Source organism: Schistocerca nitens, chromosome 8 (genome assembly GCF_023898315.1).
Source record: "Schistocerca nitens isolate TAMUIC-IGC-003100 chromosome 8, iqSchNite1.1, whole genome shotgun sequence".
NCBI classification, from domain to species: domain Eukaryota; kingdom Metazoa; phylum Arthropoda; class Insecta; order Orthoptera; family Acrididae; genus Schistocerca; species Schistocerca nitens.
The window spans coordinates 598,437,360-598,457,618 of NC_064621.1; the positions used below are offsets into that span (position 1 = coordinate 598,437,360).

Consider the following 20,259-nt stretch of genomic DNA (forward strand, 5'->3'; position numbering starts at 1 on the left):
AGCAGAACACTGTCCTTGTCCTTTACTCTAACAACTACATCACTGAGTGCCTCATAAAAACTATCCATCTTATCTTGATCTGTCCCTTCACAATGCGAATATACTGACACAATCCTAATTTTCTTGCTAGACACTGTCAAATCTGTCCACATCAGTCGTTCGTTTACATACCTTATTGCAACTACGCTGGGTTCCATTTCTTTCCTGATGTAAAGCCCTACACCCCATTGTGCTATTCCTGCTTTGACTCCTGACAGGTAGACCTGGTATTCTCCCACTTCCTCTTCTTTCTCACCCCTTACCCGAATGTCACTAACAGCTAAAACGTCCAGCCCCATCTTACTTGCAGCCTCTGCCAGCTCTACCTTCTTCCCAGAGTAGCCCCCATTGATATTAACAGCTCCCCATCTCATTACCATTTGTTTGCCAAGTCGTATCTTAGGAGTCCCTCGTTTGTTAGTTAGAGGAGGGACTCTGTCACCTCCAAAGGTCCGAGGCATTTTGCTCTGATTGTTGCCAGCATCATATTTAAAGTACCGGGAAGCACGTTGCTAGCCTTACTTGCCCCGAGTCCCATTGAGCTTTACCCCTAATGGTTGAGGGACTATCCGGTGGATTTGGTAGTCTTTGCCGTATGAGTACAAAGGTGACCACGACTCAGAATATGTCCGAGATACCCAGCCTTATTACAAAGTAACTGGTATCCCGACTGTCGGGACCACTTACTTGGCCACTCATACGTTGCCCGTAGTTCATGAACTAGGAGATGACTACAGGAACCCACACCATGAACCACACTGAACCACAAAATTAAACAAAATTAAAAAAGACATCCAACACACAAAATCCTTCTCACTAACTTACAAACACAAACGAGCACACATGGACAAGAAACACCCACAGCAACAAAGAAGTGGTTCACTGTTACCTACCACAACAATGCAGCCCATAGAATAGGCAACATACTCAAAAACAAGGGCTAAAAATAGCTTACAGGACAGACAACTCAACACAGAGGAAACTAAGGACAATCAACACAAGCACAGACAAACACAATACATCTGGTATTTACCAGTTGACGTGTCAGGACTGAAAATCAGTTTATGTTGGACAGACAAGCAGAAACTTTAATACCAGATACACAGAACACAGAAGAGAATTGAAAAGTCTCAGCTGTCATTCCACGTTTGCTGAACACCTTATGGACACCAAACATAGTGCAACAGATGTCAACAGTGATTTGTAAATTCTCAAATGCAGCAACAGCCCCCCACAAAAACTAATAATTGGAGAAAATTATCAAATGCAAAAAGCCATAGTTGAAGAAAAGGAAGTAATAAATGAATACATAGCTCTCCACAATGTAACTTTGTTCTCTGCCCTCAAAGAATCATTAGATAACACCAACCTACAGAATTCCCCCTCCACCCACCCACACACACACACACACACACACACACACACACACACTGCCAACAACATCTTCAACTGTTCCACTGTCCCCCATCTTGTTTTCACATGTTCAACTGTTCCATTGTGCGCCATCTTGTTTTTACAGCAGGTAAACAGTGACAGTGACAATACACAGAACTTGACAATGAGGAAGATGACAAAAAAAAGAAAACGAAAGTGAAACAAAATGTAAATACTCACACACACACACACACACACACACACACACACACCTCTGAGATATATCAAAACAATTGCCAGCGACATCTTCAACTGTTCGCCATCCTGTTTTCACAGCTTCCACTATTTCACTGTCCGCCATCTTGTTTTTACAGCAGGTAAACAGTGACAGTGGCATTGACAACTCAATACGTAGAACATGACAATGAGGAAGATAACGAAAAAAGAAATCGTAAGTGAAACATAATGTAAATACACACACACACACACACACACACACACAACCTTTCACATTAATTATTAATATCAGGCATAGGCAAATCAGTTTAGAAATCGTAATTTTGCATAAATATTTTACCTACATCAAGTTGTATACAGTTGCAGATGACAAACTGTAAAGAAAAACAGACACTGTAAAAACGTAATACAGTAGGCAAACAACACCATGTGGTAAGAAGGTATGAATACATAATTTTATGTACTCTTCAAGAATCTGTAATTACGATTTAGAAGCTAATATTTACATGTGTTTAGACAGTGAAGAATATTCCTTATGTTTAACAGCCATAATAATAAAAAAACACTGATGATGCTGCAACTGCAGTGGAACATGTCTGGGACAAAAACAAAATAGTGTTTTGCTTAAGGCGGACCCCACTAAAAAACACATGAAAGAGAACAAATATTTTTAAAAATTAAGTATTTTCGAATGTTATATATTTGTTTAGTTAAATAGGAATTTTTCGTACTTGCTGCATTAAATATGGATATTTAGTTGTTTTTAAAATGTTAATAAGTGCTGCTACATTATAAATTTATATTTCAGTAAGTTATCAGTTACTTCCTACGTAAATTTATTAAAGCTGTCTTTCTCTTCTCGCTGGTTTGCACACATCACCGACAATTCTATTTCAGTAAATGCTGATACGAACAGAAACCGTAAAAGATATATTTTTATAGTGTTTCGTAACTTAACCACTTGTTTTTTAAGAAAATACTGTCAATTGTCAGATCTTTTTACGATAAATATTTGTCGTCACTCGCTAACTTTCCTTGAATTTATTCCCATTCCATTGAGCGTTTCGGCATTCTGATCCAAAGTAACTATTAAAAAACGGCCTGTTCTTAGTCATGGACGAAAAACTTAACTGAAAGCTACTTATTGCAACTAAAAAAAATTAAATATCGAAACGCCAATAATACTGACGCAGGAGGTAGTGTGCTGTCACCAATAACGATTTAGCCATGGCAAAACTATTGAATGTTTCCTCTCCAAACTGAGTGGACCCGACTGCGTCGACCGTTTGCATTCGGTTGACGTGAAGGTACAGCCGACTCAATTGATTGTTTTCATTCCGAGCAAGACCGGTGCGCAACACAATCTCAGATTCCAGAGTTAACCAGTAAACAATCAAAGAGCAGTCTCAGAGAAAACAAATCCGCAGCGGTGTGCTGGCAGCTGCAGACTGCGCTGACCACCGGCAGCGTTGATGCAACCAAGACGCCCACTGCCAGCGACCGGGTTAACGCTGTGAGCCCCATGACGCTGTCTGCTGACGGAAGGTAGCGTCCATATCCATTACAATCGCTTTACTATTATCAGGTACCACTATATAGCAACTGCCTTCCTGATGACATCAAGCCATCTCTTCTACTGTCTCACAAGCTTCGGGTTTCGAAAGCCTTCAGTGGATCTAGCTGTTGAGTCCGTGCTTTCAAATTTGATAATTCCCATTGCCATTTGAGTCTAGAAACTCTCCCGAGCATACCTGGAACGTGCATTTTTCTTCTGCTACCAAGTAACGTCATGCACAGGTTACCATATTGGATTCGCATTCTAAAGGAAGCACGATCAAATCCGTGTCTGACCACCACGATTTAAGCTTTCCGTAGCTGTGCTAAATCGTTAAACATGAATGCCAATATGAAACCTTTCCTCGACGCTTTCTCATCCAAACTTATGCTCCGAGTCTATTAACCGCGTCATCGACGGCGCCTTAGACCAAAATCTCGCTTTTTCATACTTTTATCCTTACCAGCTCTACCCTGATGTTCCCCAGAATCTGACGCCCAGTATCCGTCTGAGCGTGGCACTCTGTGAGTATTCACCTGCGTCAGACCCAGTGATATTAGATCGTTTGTTTTTATTAGTAGAATACACGTCTAGCACACGATCGTTATCAGCTGTATTTCCACATAACGGCAACGGAAACCACAGTTAAACGCTTCTATAGATGTCCTTTGGTCTACTCTTGTTTATTTCCTACTTTAACTGTGTAAGGTTTGGAGGTCTCGTGGGTTTATTTTCCCGCCATTTCTGGGACTCACTGCCTCTATCATTTAGTGGAACTTGCTTCAGTACTCCGTTCATGTTTGGTAAGCGTGTTGCTGCAAAATGCTACTAATCTTCCACATGCATGACATGAACTCCAGATTTCAGGCGAAACCGCCCAACATGCACAGAGCAGCGTACTCGAGATCACAGTGATGAGACACTTCGCTAGCTGCAGTCTCTCTGGTGGCTGCTCTGTTTCCATACCCCACAGAAGCCAATCAGCACCCCAGAACTGACCAAATTGTATTTCTTAGGGATGTTAACCAGTGGATTCCATTTTTGTCTTTTACTTCTTGGCTCCATTCGTGTATCATCATATTTTTTCCATGGCGCCCAAAGTCAAAACACTGATTTTTCTAACGTAGCTGAAGTGCGAAGCTAATGAGGTGAGGTTAGGTTAGTTTAAAAACACAGTAATAAATACAACACGTACTTTATATTCACAAACAATACTGTTGAATACATTTAACGTTGACATAATTAATGCGAAGGATGAGTTTTCTCTACAAAACTGCTCGTATCTCGGAATCAAACTGGACACAGCTACCCTCATTTCCTGTTCCACGTTAATTTCCGCGCGATATTTACTCTTTATTACAGCGACCGCCAAAAAAACCAGCTTCGCACAGACAGGAAGTTCCAAATGGAATTATTGTCCATTCAGTTTTACAACTCAGCAGCAGATATTCATCGTTTACTATCATCCAAAAAGCATGAATTTTTATGTTGCCGAAGTTTCTTTTCAATGTACTGTGTCAAGATAGCCCAGTAAAATTTTGTACCTCTAATTAAGCGAATTCAGATGAAACTTTGCGTCTAACTGCGTCATGAATCCATATGGTTTTTTCGGTACTATTGCTTGAGTGGAGTTTTCGAATTATTTGATAAGCGGTGATAGGTCACATTCAAAAACAGATTTACATTAGAAAACAAAACAACTTCATTGAAGATTATAAAGTAGTACGACAGACGAAATCAGTCTTCAATAACATAACAATAAGAGTTACATATATATAAACAGATCTACTAAAGCAAACAGCAGAATATATTGCAAACACTGAAAAGGTGAAAAAAATTTAGAGACGGCTGTTGAAGCCGAGGCGCGAGACACTGCGAAACTATAACAGTAGTTTGCCAGAATATGCTGAATTAAATAAAACTGTTTACGAATGTCTCCCAGAGTATGTGACAAGGCACAGTCAAAATAAGAAGAGAAAACAATAAGAGTATGCAGACAAGATAAAAACATATGTGAAGGTAGCACAGCAAAGTACATGATAACAGAAAGGACAGTGCACAAAAATTCAACTCTTAATTTAAATGGCTTTATAGCTCAAGAAGTCAATCCGAGCACAGTAGTTCACAATTAAATAAACAGTATTTCGAATGTAGTAGCTGAGAAGTATAAAGCCATTGTAGGTATGGAGAAAGGAAAGACGGCAAAAGGTGACGGTATTTTAGTAGAAACGGTTAAAGCTGTTATAATAGTGTCTTGCAAAACTGTTTACAAAAAGTTTATGAATGACGGTTATTCCTCAAAACTGGATAATCTTGTAATTTTTACGGAATATTCCAACACTACTTTGACGAACATATACATATCAAAAATTTAGATATACGGTATTGAAGTTCCGCAATAATGTCTATTTTACAGTTCGCTATGAACCGGCTTTCGGCTTTCTAAGCGGACCTCAGATAACTTAAGATAGTCCACAAAGATAGTCCAGGAAGCATGAGAGGGAATTTACAGCTGTACAAATATTATTTTTCCAAAGATAAGTCACTTTTCACAACTCTGTATCTACACAAAAACACAAGCATAATAAAATTAACGAAGAAGCTTTGAACACATATATTTTTTACTATTTTATACCCAAAAATGAAAAGTATAAGAGTGCACGCTGCTGCTTTAGCAAGGGTGACTAATGAGACTGTGTTTCGTCATTATTCGGAAGTATAGGAGGGTTGCTGAAATGACATTGGTTTCACTTTGCCAACTGATGTTTGCCACAGCAATTTATTCAGCGAATATGAATTTACGAATTGCTCCCAGAGAAAGCGTAATTGTAGGTACAGTGATTAATAATAACAAGTTAGAATGCATGGGAGTGCGCCAGTAATGGACAGTAATTCGAGGTTCTTACTCTATGTTCATTTTAATCAAATTTTCAACTACAGTCAGTACTTGCAACACAACAAGTCATATTCTGACATATTTCTAAACATGAAGTACCTTTTCTCTCTCCAAGTTCTAAATTCACAACGACACCTTCAAAAAGTTAACTCAGTGTGGGCATCCAAAATAAGTTAAACCTCTGTGCATGACAGACAATACTGATGCAAACTCCAAGACCACTAACTGTAACTCACTCCAAACATTATCAGGCCTAATATTTTTACCTGAAAAATTACTGTGTCAGTAGCCACGTTATTGCTAAAAATATCTAAGCATTTACAGTCCATAGCCGGCGTTCATACTACGTCCAACTGCCAGACAAAGTGGCGCAAGTTTCTTTCCATTACACCCAAACTTATTCTGTCTGTTCTACCTTCACATACTCATTAAACAGGTGCTACGGTTACCATACATCCACCTGATCACTCAGTTCTCTCTCTGCAACAGTAAGCAATTCTTTCATAAGATTTAAATAACATGTAAAAATTTCGAAGTGATCTCTCGGTGAGCATCGATTTACGTGCTATACAAAAGTTGTTTATAAAAAAAAAAATAGTGACAGAGATATATGCTGTGATAGTCTAAAACGATTTATGGAGAATTCACTGCACTAATCGGCATCACTTAAGAAACTAGTTAGTTATTTTCCTTTTCCACAGAGCATTTGCACACTAAATCGTAATAATGTGCAAGAAGTCGTTTCACATTCAAATCACAAATTAATCTGTAAATATGTCTGCACACTTCATGTGATTTTCTTTTTTAAAGAAATATGCAGATGTGAGTTACTAACTCCTATCACCTCCTTTTACACATTACAGTAATAGATATTGTTCTACGAAATAGAAGGAATTGTCAAGGAGAAACATTTTTGGCTTGTTCTCATATTCTAGTTTGTTGTCTGTCAGAAATTTTTCGACACTGAGTAAGAATTCAAAAATTTTAGTTCCAGCATTGTGCATCCCTTTTTGTGCTAAAGAGAAACTCAGTATGGAGTAATGAATGTCATTTTTTCCTTCTGGCGTTGTAATTATGCACATCATTGCAACTTCTGAACTGCTGCGGATTCTTTACAACAAACTTCGTGAGGGAATAAGCATACTGTAAATCAGTAGGCACAATGTTCAACTCCTTAAACATATGTCTACAAGTTGATCGTGAGTGAGCGCTACTATTATTCTTACAGCACGTTTTTGAGCAACGAAGACTTCTTTTCGTATAACTGAGTTTTCCAGAACATTATTCTATATGACATTATCAAATGAAAATATGTCAAGTCACTGATTTGCCTGTCCCCAAGATTTGCAATGATTCTAATTGGAAATGTGGTAGAGCTAAGTTGTTTTAGGAGTTCCAGAATGTTCTTTTCGATATGGACACCTAAAATCTATGAAGTTACCATGCTATTTATTATTTCTCACCAAGCGTTACACTTATCATTGGTTTAGTAACCCTAGATGTGCATAATTGAATATATTGTATCTTTCTGAAATTGGCCAAAATAGAAAACCAGTCAATGATACTTTTAAGAACACTGTTTACCATTTTTTCTGTTTCTACAGGTAGACTTGCACTGATTACAATACTAGTGTCATCTGCAAAAAGAACTAATTCTGCTCATTATATTATAGCATTAGATGGAAGATCGTTTACATATGTGTGGGACAGTGGTAGACCTAAGATTGAACATTGAGGAGCGCCATAAGCGATTTCTCTCCAGTCTCAGTATCATCCCTGATTGCACTAGTCGAATTACTGAGTACAACTATCTGAATTATTTTGGTCAGATGTGATATCAACCACTGGTTGGCTTTCACATCAGTTCCACAAAACCTCATTTTATCTAGAAGAATAATGTGATTCGCACAGTTAAATGCCTTAGATGTTTGTTGTTGTTGTGGTCTTCAGTTTGAAGACTGGTTTGATGCAGCTCTCCAAGCTAGTCTATCCTGTGCAATCCGCTTCATCTCCGAGTAACTACTGTAACCTACATCCTTCTGAATCTGCCTAGTGTATTCATCTCTTGATATTCCTCTACGATTCCCCCCCCCCCCCCCGCCAATTTCCCCTCCAGTACTCAACTGGTGATTCCTCAGAATGTTTTCTACAAACTGATCCCTTCTTCTAGTCAGGTTGTCCCAGAAGTTCCTCTACTCCCCGATTCTGTTCAGTACCCCCTCATTAGTTACGTGATCTACCCATTTAATCTTCAGTGTTCTTCTGTATCACCACATTTCAAAAGCTTCTGTTTCTCTTCTTGTCTAAACAGTTTATCGTCCATGTTTCACTTTCGTAGACAGTTACATACCATACAAATACTTTCACAAAAGACTTCCTGACACTGCAGTCTATACTCGATGTTAACGAATTTCTCTTCTTCAGAATAGATTTTCTTGCCATTGCCAGTCTACATATTATATCCTCCATACTTCTACCATCATCAGTTATTTTGCTTCGAAAATAGCAAAACTCATCTACTACTTTAAGTATCTCATTTCCTAACCTAAGTCCCTCAGCATTACCTGATTTAATTCGATTACATTCCATAATCCTCGTTTTGCTTTTGTTGATGTTCATCTTATATCCTCCTTTCAAGACAATGTCCAGTTCGTTCAACTGCTCTTCTAAGGCCTTTGGTGTCTCTAACATAATTACAACGTCACTGGCAAACCTTAAAGTTCTTATTTCTTCTCCCTGGACTTTAATTCCTACTCCAAATGTTTCTTTTGTATCCTTTACTGCTTGCTCAATATACAGATTGATTGGGCTACAATCGTGGCTCACTCACTTCTGAAGCATTGCATGCCTTTCATGCCCTCGACTGTTATAACTGCCATCTAGATTTTGTACAAATTGTAAATAGCCTTTGTATTTTACCCCTGCCACCTTCAGAATTTGAAAGAGAATATACCAGTCACCTTTGTCAAAAGCTTTCTTTAAGTCTACAAGTGCTACAAATATACATTTGCCTTTCCTTAACCTATCGTCTATGAGAAGTCATAGGGCCAGTACTGCCTCATGTGTTCCTACATTTTTCCTGAATCCAAACTGATTTTCCCCAAGGTCGGCTCCTACCAGTTTTTCCATTCTTCTGTAAAGAATTCATGTCAATATGTTGCATCCATTACTTATTAAACTGATAGTTCAGTTTTTCACATGTCGACAACTGCTTTCTTTGACTTAGATAGGTTACAAAAAATACAAACTGGTGCTCTTTTGTTACTTAATACTTGTAAAATTTGTAGAGTGGAAATGTAAATGGCTTTCTCAGCACAGCAATTACTCTCAAATCCAAACTGTGACCCACTGAATATATTTATGTTGTTCAGATGGGATAATATTCTGCAACACATCAGCTTCTCAAAAATTTTGGAAAATAGTGTCAGTAGTGAAACAGGTTGTTAGTTACTGACATCTCTCCTGTCATCTTTTGTATAGAGGGATTTAACAGTGGCGTGTTGCATTCTCTCTGGAAAAATGCCTTGACTTAGTGATGTACTACATATTTCAGATAAGACAGGGTTTATTATATAGGAATCAATCTTTAGTACTTTGTTGGAAATGCTGTCAAATCCGGATGAGCTTTTATATTTTAAAGAATATATAATTTTCCTAATTTCACAGAGAGAAGCTGGTGAGACATATGTATGAATGAATTTTATGAGAGTTGCTTTTTCGATACGCTGCTGTGATTTTTCAATTCAACTGTTTGTCCTTATGTTTCCTATTATGTTTAAGAAATGTTTACCAAATATATTTTCTATCTGTGATGCTTGGTTCATAGCCCTTAGATTTAATTCAGTAATGATGTTATCCTTTTCTGTGTCCTGCTCTCCTGTCTCAAGTGTCACTTTACTTCATATGGCTCTACATTTGTTGGTGGAATTACTGATTTCTGAGATATTGTGCATGTTCCTTGTTTTTTTAATAACTTTCATCGGTAATTTTCAGTAGTTTTTGTAGTGTGCAACTACTGCAGGATGTCTAATTGTTCTTTGCAGCAGACTCATGTCCCTTTTGCTTTCATAAGGCACATTAATCCGACTAGTGATGCATGGTTTTTTACATAGCTGTTCAACGTCCTTTCTTATTACCTTATGTGGAAAGCTACTTTACAATAATGATATGAATTTATCATGGACAAGATTATATTGTATGCCAGCATTTGGTTCATCATAAATTGCATTCCAGTCATCTCGTGGAAACTATTCTTAAAGTGTTTGTCAAGGAATCATGAACTGTTCTAACTGATTTCCACTGAGGACTATTGACATTGAAAAGCATTACCTCATTTAGCCTAACTAAATGTGCATCATGATCAGAGAAAGCATTTGATACTCAGTATAAAGTTATTTTCTTCTTTTGAGCTTCATCAAGGAAAACATGCGAATGAAACAACAAACTTACTGTTAACCAGTCATTATTTAATTTGAAACTTCCTGGCAAATTAGCACTGTGTGCCGGACTGAGACTCGAACTCGGGACCTTTGCCTTTCGCGGGCAAGTGCTCTACCAACTGAGCTACCCAAGCAAGACTCACGCCCCCTTCCTCACAACTTTACTTCTGCCAGCACCTCGTCTCCTACATTCCAAACTTTACAGAAGCTCTTCTGCGAAACTTGCAGAACTATCTCTCCTGAAAGAAAGGATATTGCGGAGACACAGCTTAGCCACAGCCTGGGGGATGTTTCCAGAATGCGATTTACACTCTGCAGCGGAGTGTGCGCTTATATGAAACTTCTTGGCAGATTAAAACTGTGTGCTGGACTGAGACTCGAACTCGGGACCTTTGCCTTTCGCAGGCAAGTGCTCTACCAACTGAGCTACTCAAGCACGACTCACGACCTCTCATAGCTCAGTTGGTAGAGCACTTGCCTGCGAAAGGCAAAGGTCCCGAGTTCGAGTCTCAGTCCGGCACACAGTTTTAATCTGCCAGGAAGTTTCATATCAGTACACACTCCGCTGCAGAGTGAAAATCGCATTCTGGATTATTTAATTTATTTCTTCAACGTATTTCAAAGGTTCCAATCTCCATCATCAGGAGGATTTATTTGTTTTAATATGATGCGTGCATTTTGTGTTATGGTCTTAGTGTAACCTGTGGCTCTGTCTAGTAAAGAAAAAGAAAACACTATTTAGGAACACAGTTCTGTGGGTGTCTATGTTTAAAAACAGAACAAGTGCAAGTGTGCAAATAAAACAACTTCCAGTGGTCATAGGCTCTTTTCCCTGTCGTAATACATCACATACAAACTGTCATACCTTGTAAACAGAGATGGTGTCTAAAGACTGATAGGTGCAAGGAACATATAGCAAAAAAGAAACATTATTACAAACTACAGAGGTCATATCGCAAAACAAAAGCATTATTTCGTAGTAAATCTTAAAACATTGTGGAGAACTTTGCTTGAGTAGGTAAACAGATGTATTAGATTAAATATTTCAAGTGGTAGTGATACAAGAATCCTTTTCTGTCAAGTTTATGTAGCTTCGACTTTGTACTCATTTATGTAATGAGGTCACATGATGTAAACATTAAGTCTGTTGCCTATAATGGCATAGTTATAACTAAATAACAATTTAAGTTGGGACAAGAGATGGGGGATGAAAGGAGTGACAGAAGGAGAGTAAGGTTTTGGTTCTGCCAAGGAAATGTGTTTGTCAGGCTTATATCTGTTGCATGTTATAACAGTAAATGTTGATGTAATACATTGATAAGGAATATAGATACTCCAATAGAAATACTCTTAATAATGTAAAAATAAGTAAATAGTGTCAAGCTGGTATTTGGTACAAATCATTGGTTTTGGGACAGATTTATTAAGTTTTTTGTGTTAGACAAGTCAAATGTTCATTCAAAAAATATATCATGTGTGTGTGTGTGTGTGTGTGTGTGTGTGTGTGTGTGTGTGTGTGTGTGTGTGTGTAGGGATTCACATGTAGAGGATGGAAGGAGTGAATTAAAGAGAGTAAAATTGTTTTAGTCATGCTGGGCTATAGGCTGTTAAGATTAGATCTGTTATATGCTATAGGTAAGTAAAGGCTGAAGAAATACATTGATTATGCTTTAAAATAATATGCAGATACATACGCTGTTCATAGTATCAACACATAGATGTACTCTCAAACTGACAATGGAGTTCAGACTGTTGGTATATCTGTGAGTAGGGCCATTCCATTGTTCATCTGGTAAACGTCATGGAAACATAACTAATTATTTATAGTAAATATGAAGGAAAAGTTAGAGGCTCTCTCTGTCGCTCTTGTCTGTCTATGTGTGTATGTGTCACACATTGCAAATTTAATAATGTAGGCTGAAGTTAAAAGCAGGGATGGCGATATTGTAGGGTACATATACCACTTGTAATATTTAATCTAAAATATCTATTCATCTACTCAACGAATGATCTCTACAATGATTTAAAACGTATGACTAAATGATAGTTTTTGCTACATCTTCTTTGCACTTTTGAAATAGTGTTTCTGTTTTACTTCATGTTCTTTTCTCCTATCAGTTTCTAAGCAAGCTTTCTTTACTAAGTGTGATAGTTAATAGGCGATGTATTGCAACACAGAAAGGAGCCTGTGATCACTGAAGGTATTCTATTTCAGTTTTTTGTCGACAATGCTCTGTAATAATGTTTTGTTCTTGTCTTTAGGGTTACTCTAAAGTCGTAAAACAACACACATCATATTAACACAAATAAACCAACCTCATGGAGGTAGAAGCATTTGAAACGGGTTGTGGAAGCTGGTAACAGTAAATTTGTTGTTTCACTCAATATCTGTAATAGTCACGGTAAAGCCTAATGTAAATCTTCGCATTTAAAGAAAACATTGACGGTTACGGTCCAACTGTCATTAGCCACCCATTTTGGAAAGCTAACTATTGACAGCAAATCGAAGGGTTCAATTAAGTCTTCCAAATTCTATTTCCTGTGTGATCCATTGATACTTTATTGGTCACTATATCAATATTTGTTTCGGTTACATTAATTTTATAACAAAGTACGTAATCATATATCTTAAAACAAGAGAAGCTGCTAAAGATCACATTTTATCAATTAGGTTTCACACTGTAAATTGCCACTTAAAAATCTTCTTTCACATGATGTTCTTTTTTTCTGTAGCATAGCTTCTACATCCACATCTACATTTACAAATCTATATGCTTACTCCACAAGCCACCATACAATGCACAGTGGGAGGTACCCTGCGCCATTACTAGTCATTTCCTTTCTTGTTCCACTCGCAAGCACAGCGAGGGAAAAACGAGTGTCTATATGCCTCCTTATGAGCTCTAATTTCTCTTATCTTATCTTCACAGTCCTTACGCGCACTGTATGTTGGCAGCAGTAGAATCGTTCGACAGTCAGCTTCAAATGCTGGTTCTTTAAATTTTCTCGATAGTGTTCCTCAAATAGAACGCCGCATTCCCTCAAGGGATTCCTATTCAGTTCCCAAAGAATGTCTGTAAGACTTGCGTGTTGTTTGAACCTACTGGTAACAATTCTAGAAGATGGCATCTGAACTGCTTTGATGTCTTCCTTTATTCCGACCTGGTATGGATCCCAAACACTAGAGCAGTACTCAAGAATAGTTCGTACTACTGTCCTATATGTGGTCTCCTTCATAGATGAACTGCACTTTCCTAGAATTTTCCCAATAAATCGAAGTCAGTGATTCGCCTTCCCTACCACAGTTGAAATACTGCCGCATCTCTCTTTCATAGCACTGTTCTCATAACCAAATTTGATTTCCTTTGTTAACAATATCGATAACATTAAGCTACAGGAATATAAAACAATCTCAAGGTAGAAAAATAATGTACTGAATGAAATACAAATCTAGAAAAGAAGATAGCCATCAAACAACGGAAAACCACTTCGAAGAATTAATAAGTCACGTTAACTACTTTTGCAGTACTCGACGGTTGTAGGTGACTGAAAAAGAAAAATTAGTTCTTATGTATATTTGCATTCACTAATGAGTCAGGTAATCATTGTCTGGATAGCTCAATTTATAGAGATAATCAGAAAATTAATAATTATATGTGATGCTAATTTAGAACATCTTGCAGACACCTCTTCAAAACCCTTACTACTTTGTCGACAGTTTCACAGGGTGTACATGAAAGAGTTGTCAATATACATTCATTAATTTTCTTTGTCGCGACCAAAATTTCTCTTTCTTAAAAAATAGTGAAAGGTATGCATATAACTCTATACCACAAACAAACTCTAAGGCGAATTATACATGATGGTTGGCACTCCACCACATTTAAGTCACATTATTAGAACTGCACTGACCACAGTTTCTTGTGACAAGTGGATTGGTATTGTAAAATGGTACGAACAGAAAGAGTTTTCAGCTTTAAAAGAAAAACTTATAATTTTCAAAAGAAAGACGAAAATCATAATTATATTGAATTATAGGTCTTGTGCCTAATCTTAAAGTTATAATTATATTTACAACCTAGGAAAGCCTTTTATAACATAAAAAATAAAATCTTGGTACTTTTATTCATTCTGCAGAGAGGGCAGTATAAAACAGTAGGGTTAATCTTATTATTTTTCTGTTTATTGGCCTTTTTGGGTGAATAGGGACAGGTTAAAATCAGTTTTGAATTTTGAAGAACAACAAATAAAATTTATCCAGTTGAAAAAAAGTTTTACTCAGTACAGAAACTAAATATATTGCACGAATTGTGGTTTCTCATTTTGTTTTCCTTGTAAAAATTGTTATATCTCTAACTAGTGTACTGTAATTTTAAATTTATGAAATTGTTTGTTTGTTAATATACCAAGTCACTGACATCGTGTTTAAAAATGAAGTCTTTGAATCTACGAGTCGTATTCCTAGAAGTATTGGACAGCTTTCAAACAACATCTCGTTAAGTACATAATCACTTCTCATCTGTTAAAATAAACCTGTTTTAGCAGCCTTGTTTCCTCCGAAAAATCATCATAACCTTTGCCTTTTAGTAACGAATTTTACATGTGTGCAATCTAAATGACAACTAAATTTTTCCATATACTTTATTCACAGCATAACCTCCTGGGCTCAGAACAGTGCCACATGGTTTTTCGTTTATGTCAAATTCTTGGTATTCTGCTGAAGAAACACTGACGATTACTGTTTGTGTTCACTCGACAATTTCCGAAAAAACAACCTGACATTTTCAATTAGCCGAAACACAAGTATACTTTCAAACTGAACTTTTGGTTAATGAAATGGGACTGCAAATTTCCTTCTTATGTACTTGAGTTAAAATAACACAATCTAGGTTGGTACTTACAAATGAAGGTAGAGTGAACTTTTACTTTCAGTGTCGTGAACTTTGATATTCGTAGTTTCCCTGTTAGATTAGTTGACTACGCACCTAGACAAACAAATCTTTGAATAAGTTTTCCATTTGTCTTCCGACACGACAACATAGAACTTTTTGGAAGTTTCGTTTATACTCATCCCATTGTTTGTATTCACCTCAATTTAGTAGGCTAAGTTCGGCTATGTGGACTGCTTTCATGCAACATTTGACACTCGAATTGCTTAGTTACATATTTCTGTCTCAGGTCACACAAACGATATTATTACCGGTTTCGACGTATTACCAAGTCGTCATCAGATGATTTGAACACTTTAGATAGTAACTCGTGAACGAAAAGGCCTTTGCCTATATGCTTTCATTCTGAGTGTCTCCCAAGGCCGTTCATTTGAAAGTTTACCATGTAAGCTATTCAAATTGTCTGATAATGACAGAAGAGGTTATTTATACCATATGTGCGATTTTAAGCTGAAATAGGTAATACATAAAAATAATTAGTTTACACAGCGGACGTTTCATAGACCAACAATGTACCTTCTAAGCCAGCCCTGGATATCTATAAAGCCATCCGATACCATTTGGGTGTTCTTGAACTGGTAGGACTTTTCACCATCAGATAATTTCAAGCTGCATAGATGCAAAGTGAGGCCATTTCATAGCGTGTGTGAATTGATGAGAATGCAAACAATTTGCCTGATCAGACGACTGTAGGCTGATAACATGCAACTGTACAATTATTGCTCAGGAAAATTGAAACTGACGATTTTATGAACCTGAGGAAGTGAAACGTTTCCTTGTTTTGGTATGAGGAACCTATTCTGAAATATTTTTGGTATATAACTAACGGCTTAAAGATATACATAGTGAGCAAAAAGTCTTGCCCTGACTATAAAAATTTATAACAGAATAACCGTTTGACATAATAAGTTACATTCGATGCCATTACATAGGTTAGTGTTACTAGTTTTTTTTAAGACCAATTACGTTAGTAAACCTTAATGTGTGCTTCCTTGGTAGCTCGGAGAATGACGAGGCCGTATTCCAGTTCCCGCCAGGTGTTTCGTAACGTGTGTGCTGTCACAGTACCCACAGCAGCTTGTATCCTAGCCTTCAGTTCGTCGACGTCAGCAACTGGTGTGACGAAGACTCTGTCCTTGATATAGCACCAGAAAAATAAGTCAAGGGGCGTAATGTATGGAGAGCGGGGTGGCCAGGGTGTTGGACTGTTCCTTCCAATCCACCGAACCGGACATTACTCACCTCTCCAGACATTACGCCCCTTGACTTATTTTTCTGGGGCTAATCAAGGACAGAGTCTTCGCCACACCAGTTGCTGAGGTCGACGAACTGAAGGCTGGGATACAAGCTGCTGTGGGTACTGTGACAGAACACATGTTACGAAACACCTGGCGGGAACTGGAATACGGCCTCGACATTCTCCGAGCTACTAAGGGAGCACACGTTGAGGTTTACTAACGTAAATGGTCTTAAAAAAAACTAATAGCACTAACCTATGTAACGGCATCAAATGTAAATTGTTATGTCAAACGGTTATTCTGTTACAAATTGTTATAGTCATGGCAAGACCTTGTGCTCACCCTGTACATCAGTGACTTACAGGGCCAATATACGTTGATTTCATTGGTTGTGTACAACATTAACAGCTTGCTGTAGTATGTGTAATCACTGTCTAACTTTTTAGAAGAGTTGTTACATAACACATGCTGAGCTATGAATAAACAACGCTCGTTAACAAATTTTCCGTCAGGTTCGCCCGCTTCGTCAAGGTCTTCATCAACCTCCTCTCGCGGCAGCGCCTCTGGAGGTGCCGGTACCAACAAAGAAGCGAGTGCGCCCAAGAAGTCTGGGGAAGCTGGCCCCGCGAAGGACGAGGAGGAGAAAGAGAAGAAGGAAGGAGGTGCAAAGGACAGCGGGAAGGAGGAGCGCGAGGACGGCTCGGCGCCGACGCCTTCCCCTCGGGCCTACAAGCCCGGCGGGAAGTCCAAAGTGACGGGGCAGACCCTCACCGGCTGGCTGTAGGCGCACGCTAGACGCTACACACTACACACTACACTCACTGCCCTCGTCATGGGGACTTTCTGCGGGTCTGGGCTAGGTAGATCTCATATGGGCTCATTCCACGTTTCGAGATAACCACCCCGTACGAGAAGAGTACTGCTCTGAGAAAAGAGGTCGATGAGAGTTCCTTGAAGTAATATGTGCTACATACTAATTTAATTTTTCATACATCTATTTTATCACAAACCAAGGGTGTACTTACCCATGGATCAAATGAACTTTGTAACCTTTGGGTCCAATGAACTGCCTTCCTTCTAACATTTCTTACCTATTTCGTGTAATTTTAACTTATAATCCCTTAATCAGGCATAATACTTAATAACTTATTCTGCAAGCGATTCTCATAAGAATATTTTCATCCACTTGTCTAGAAGAGACGGGCAAGGATGTAGCCCAAGATATCATCACATTTCCACTACCAGCCAGACGTCGACGTATATATCTTGATGCAGCAGAGGGCATGAAAAAGCAAGTACTGCATTGACTGCACTTCGAAATCTGTGTCGATCCCTTGTGGCTACAGGCAGATAAGGGGACACAGTCATTAGACATAGCACTCTGTTGCTTTCTTCAGCGTCCTTTGGCCTGGCACTCTTGTCGAATAGGTAGAATTAGTCATTAGAAGGCCACCATAATGTAAACCCATTGAAGAGGCTTTTTAGTTAGAACAAACATTCCGAAATATAGTTCCCTCTCTCTCTCTCTCAGCGTGCGCGCGCGCGCGCGTGTGTGTGTGTGTGTGTGTGTGAGAGAGAGAGAGAGAGAGAGAGAGAGAAATTTTGTGTACGTGTGTGCTTGGAGGAGAGACAAGAGAGAAGAGAGAAAAAGCGTTCCTTAATCTCCCGTCATCAGTAAATGAGGATAGTACAGTTACTCCCGTATGAAACGGAATAAGACATAGAACTTTGGTTGTAATTCGTGAAATGTGTGGAACGCCCAGGTGGCAGGAATTGTCTTCGCTTCTTGTATGCCACCATAGCAAAACGTTTAACATCAGCGCCAACACACATTTAAGAGTTCATGAATTACGGGTACCACTTTTCAGCGAAATTTACAGAAGTTACAGTTGGCCCTTAACTGACAATAACCATTTTTGAAAAAAATAATAATCCATCTAATAATAACATACATTAGATATAGCACATAGTTGACCTCTTTGGAAACATTATTATAATAATGCCAGTATCCCCATATCAAGTAAAGCTGATTGCCATTACGTTTTTATGAGAAACTGCTTTCTATTCTTAGCATTTCCTTAAATTTTGAGTTCTTCACTTTTAATACGAATCGCCGTATGCTTTTATGGTATTTGTAAATATTTAAAATTATATGAAGCAACATAAACCTTATCAGCTCCGTCCATAACAGTCTCCGCTATTTTTATGCTCTACTAGGGCTTTTCATTCACCAAAACGTCTAATTTCCGTAATTGGGCAGTGAAATAGACTTGTGTCGACGACAACAGGACGTGGCTGGTACCTCAATCATTCCTCCAACTGTTTTTCTCACTGTCTCTTTTTAACATACGGGTAATGAAATAAATAAATTTTGATAAATCCTTCAGAAATAGCTGACATAAGATTGTGTTGGTTTGTCTATTTTCAGTCCTAATAAGTACCCAGAAACAAAGTTCTTAACAAAAATCAATAAATTTTGATCACTTACACTTCAAGAATTATTACTATGCCATCTTTGTTAAAACATGTATATTGATTATGCAATAAAATGTGTTTACCATAAAGCATTTGTTTTATTGTTTTCCAAATGTGGTGTAGATTACTGCAAAATCTCAAGACTTCCGTAGGCAGTAATAGGGAATTATGGAGCAGCGGTGTCCAATCTGGTGTCATCTCTCCTAATCGCATGTGGAACAGAATTTAGACTTGCGATAATTAGATGCATTTACAGACATTAAAAATAATGTCTTGTTTTTGAGGTGTTACTGCACTTAACACAACTGGCACTACTTTCCCTAAATTTGGGTAAAATTGCTAAATGCCACTTACTACAGAAAACTTGCAGATATTAAAGACAGCACCGCATGTAACTGCCACAAGTAAGGCTACAAAGCGCTTGGTTACACCTAGACTGAAGATCTCTGTATACTATGCCAGACGACTAAGACAGTTGGGACTGAGACTTTGATAAATTAATGTCACCAGTTGTGATGAAGACATGTTGGAGGCTGGAAGCACCAGAAGTTTACAGTGATGTTACCACATGGCTATATCTTCGTTACTGACTGACGCTCGCAATAACGCCAAGCCAAAGTTCGGTCAACGTGAGCCCTATATGCTGATGAGCTCAGGTAGCTTGAGATATTGCAGTGCTGTGTCATCTGACTGTGCTCCCTCATCTCAGCGTTAATAATTGGTAGATTTAAAAAACGATGGGGAGAAGGAATTAGGTGTAAACGCATTTGGATGGATGCGAAATGTTATTAAAGTCAGATTGGTGAAAACCGCTTCGTGATCCGAACTAGAAATCACGAGATTTTTGAATTTTAATTAAATTTAATGATCTGAATTCACGGTAGCCAGCGGTGGACATGAGCAGGCATAAGGCACAGGTGCACAAGTCAGAATGGGCGGAATTCAGACTACAGAATCTGGAAGTCGCGAAGTCTGGCATAAGAATGCTAACAATAAACAAATTCATCGTCTGCAGACCAAAACCCACTCTGCTACGACCTGGTGGAGCAGTTCAAGG

General features: G+C 38.2%; 1 protein-coding gene across 2 annotated transcripts in view; it reads left to right on the forward strand.

Annotated features, from left to right (window-relative positions):
- LOC126198891 (transient receptor potential protein) overlaps nt 1-19,291 on the forward strand; it is a 439,251-nt gene extending 419,960 nt beyond the window's left edge. For both annotated transcript variants that reach the window (XM_049935507.1, XM_049935506.1), the window contains exon 21: nt 17,240-19,291. In XM_049935507.1, coding sequence (XP_049791464.1) covers nt 17,240-17,511 — 272 coding nt within the window. In that variant the 3' untranslated portion in view covers nt 17,512-19,291. The remainder of the gene's footprint in view (nt 1-17,239) is intronic.
- Nucleotides 19,292-20,259: the final 968 nt, after the last annotated feature.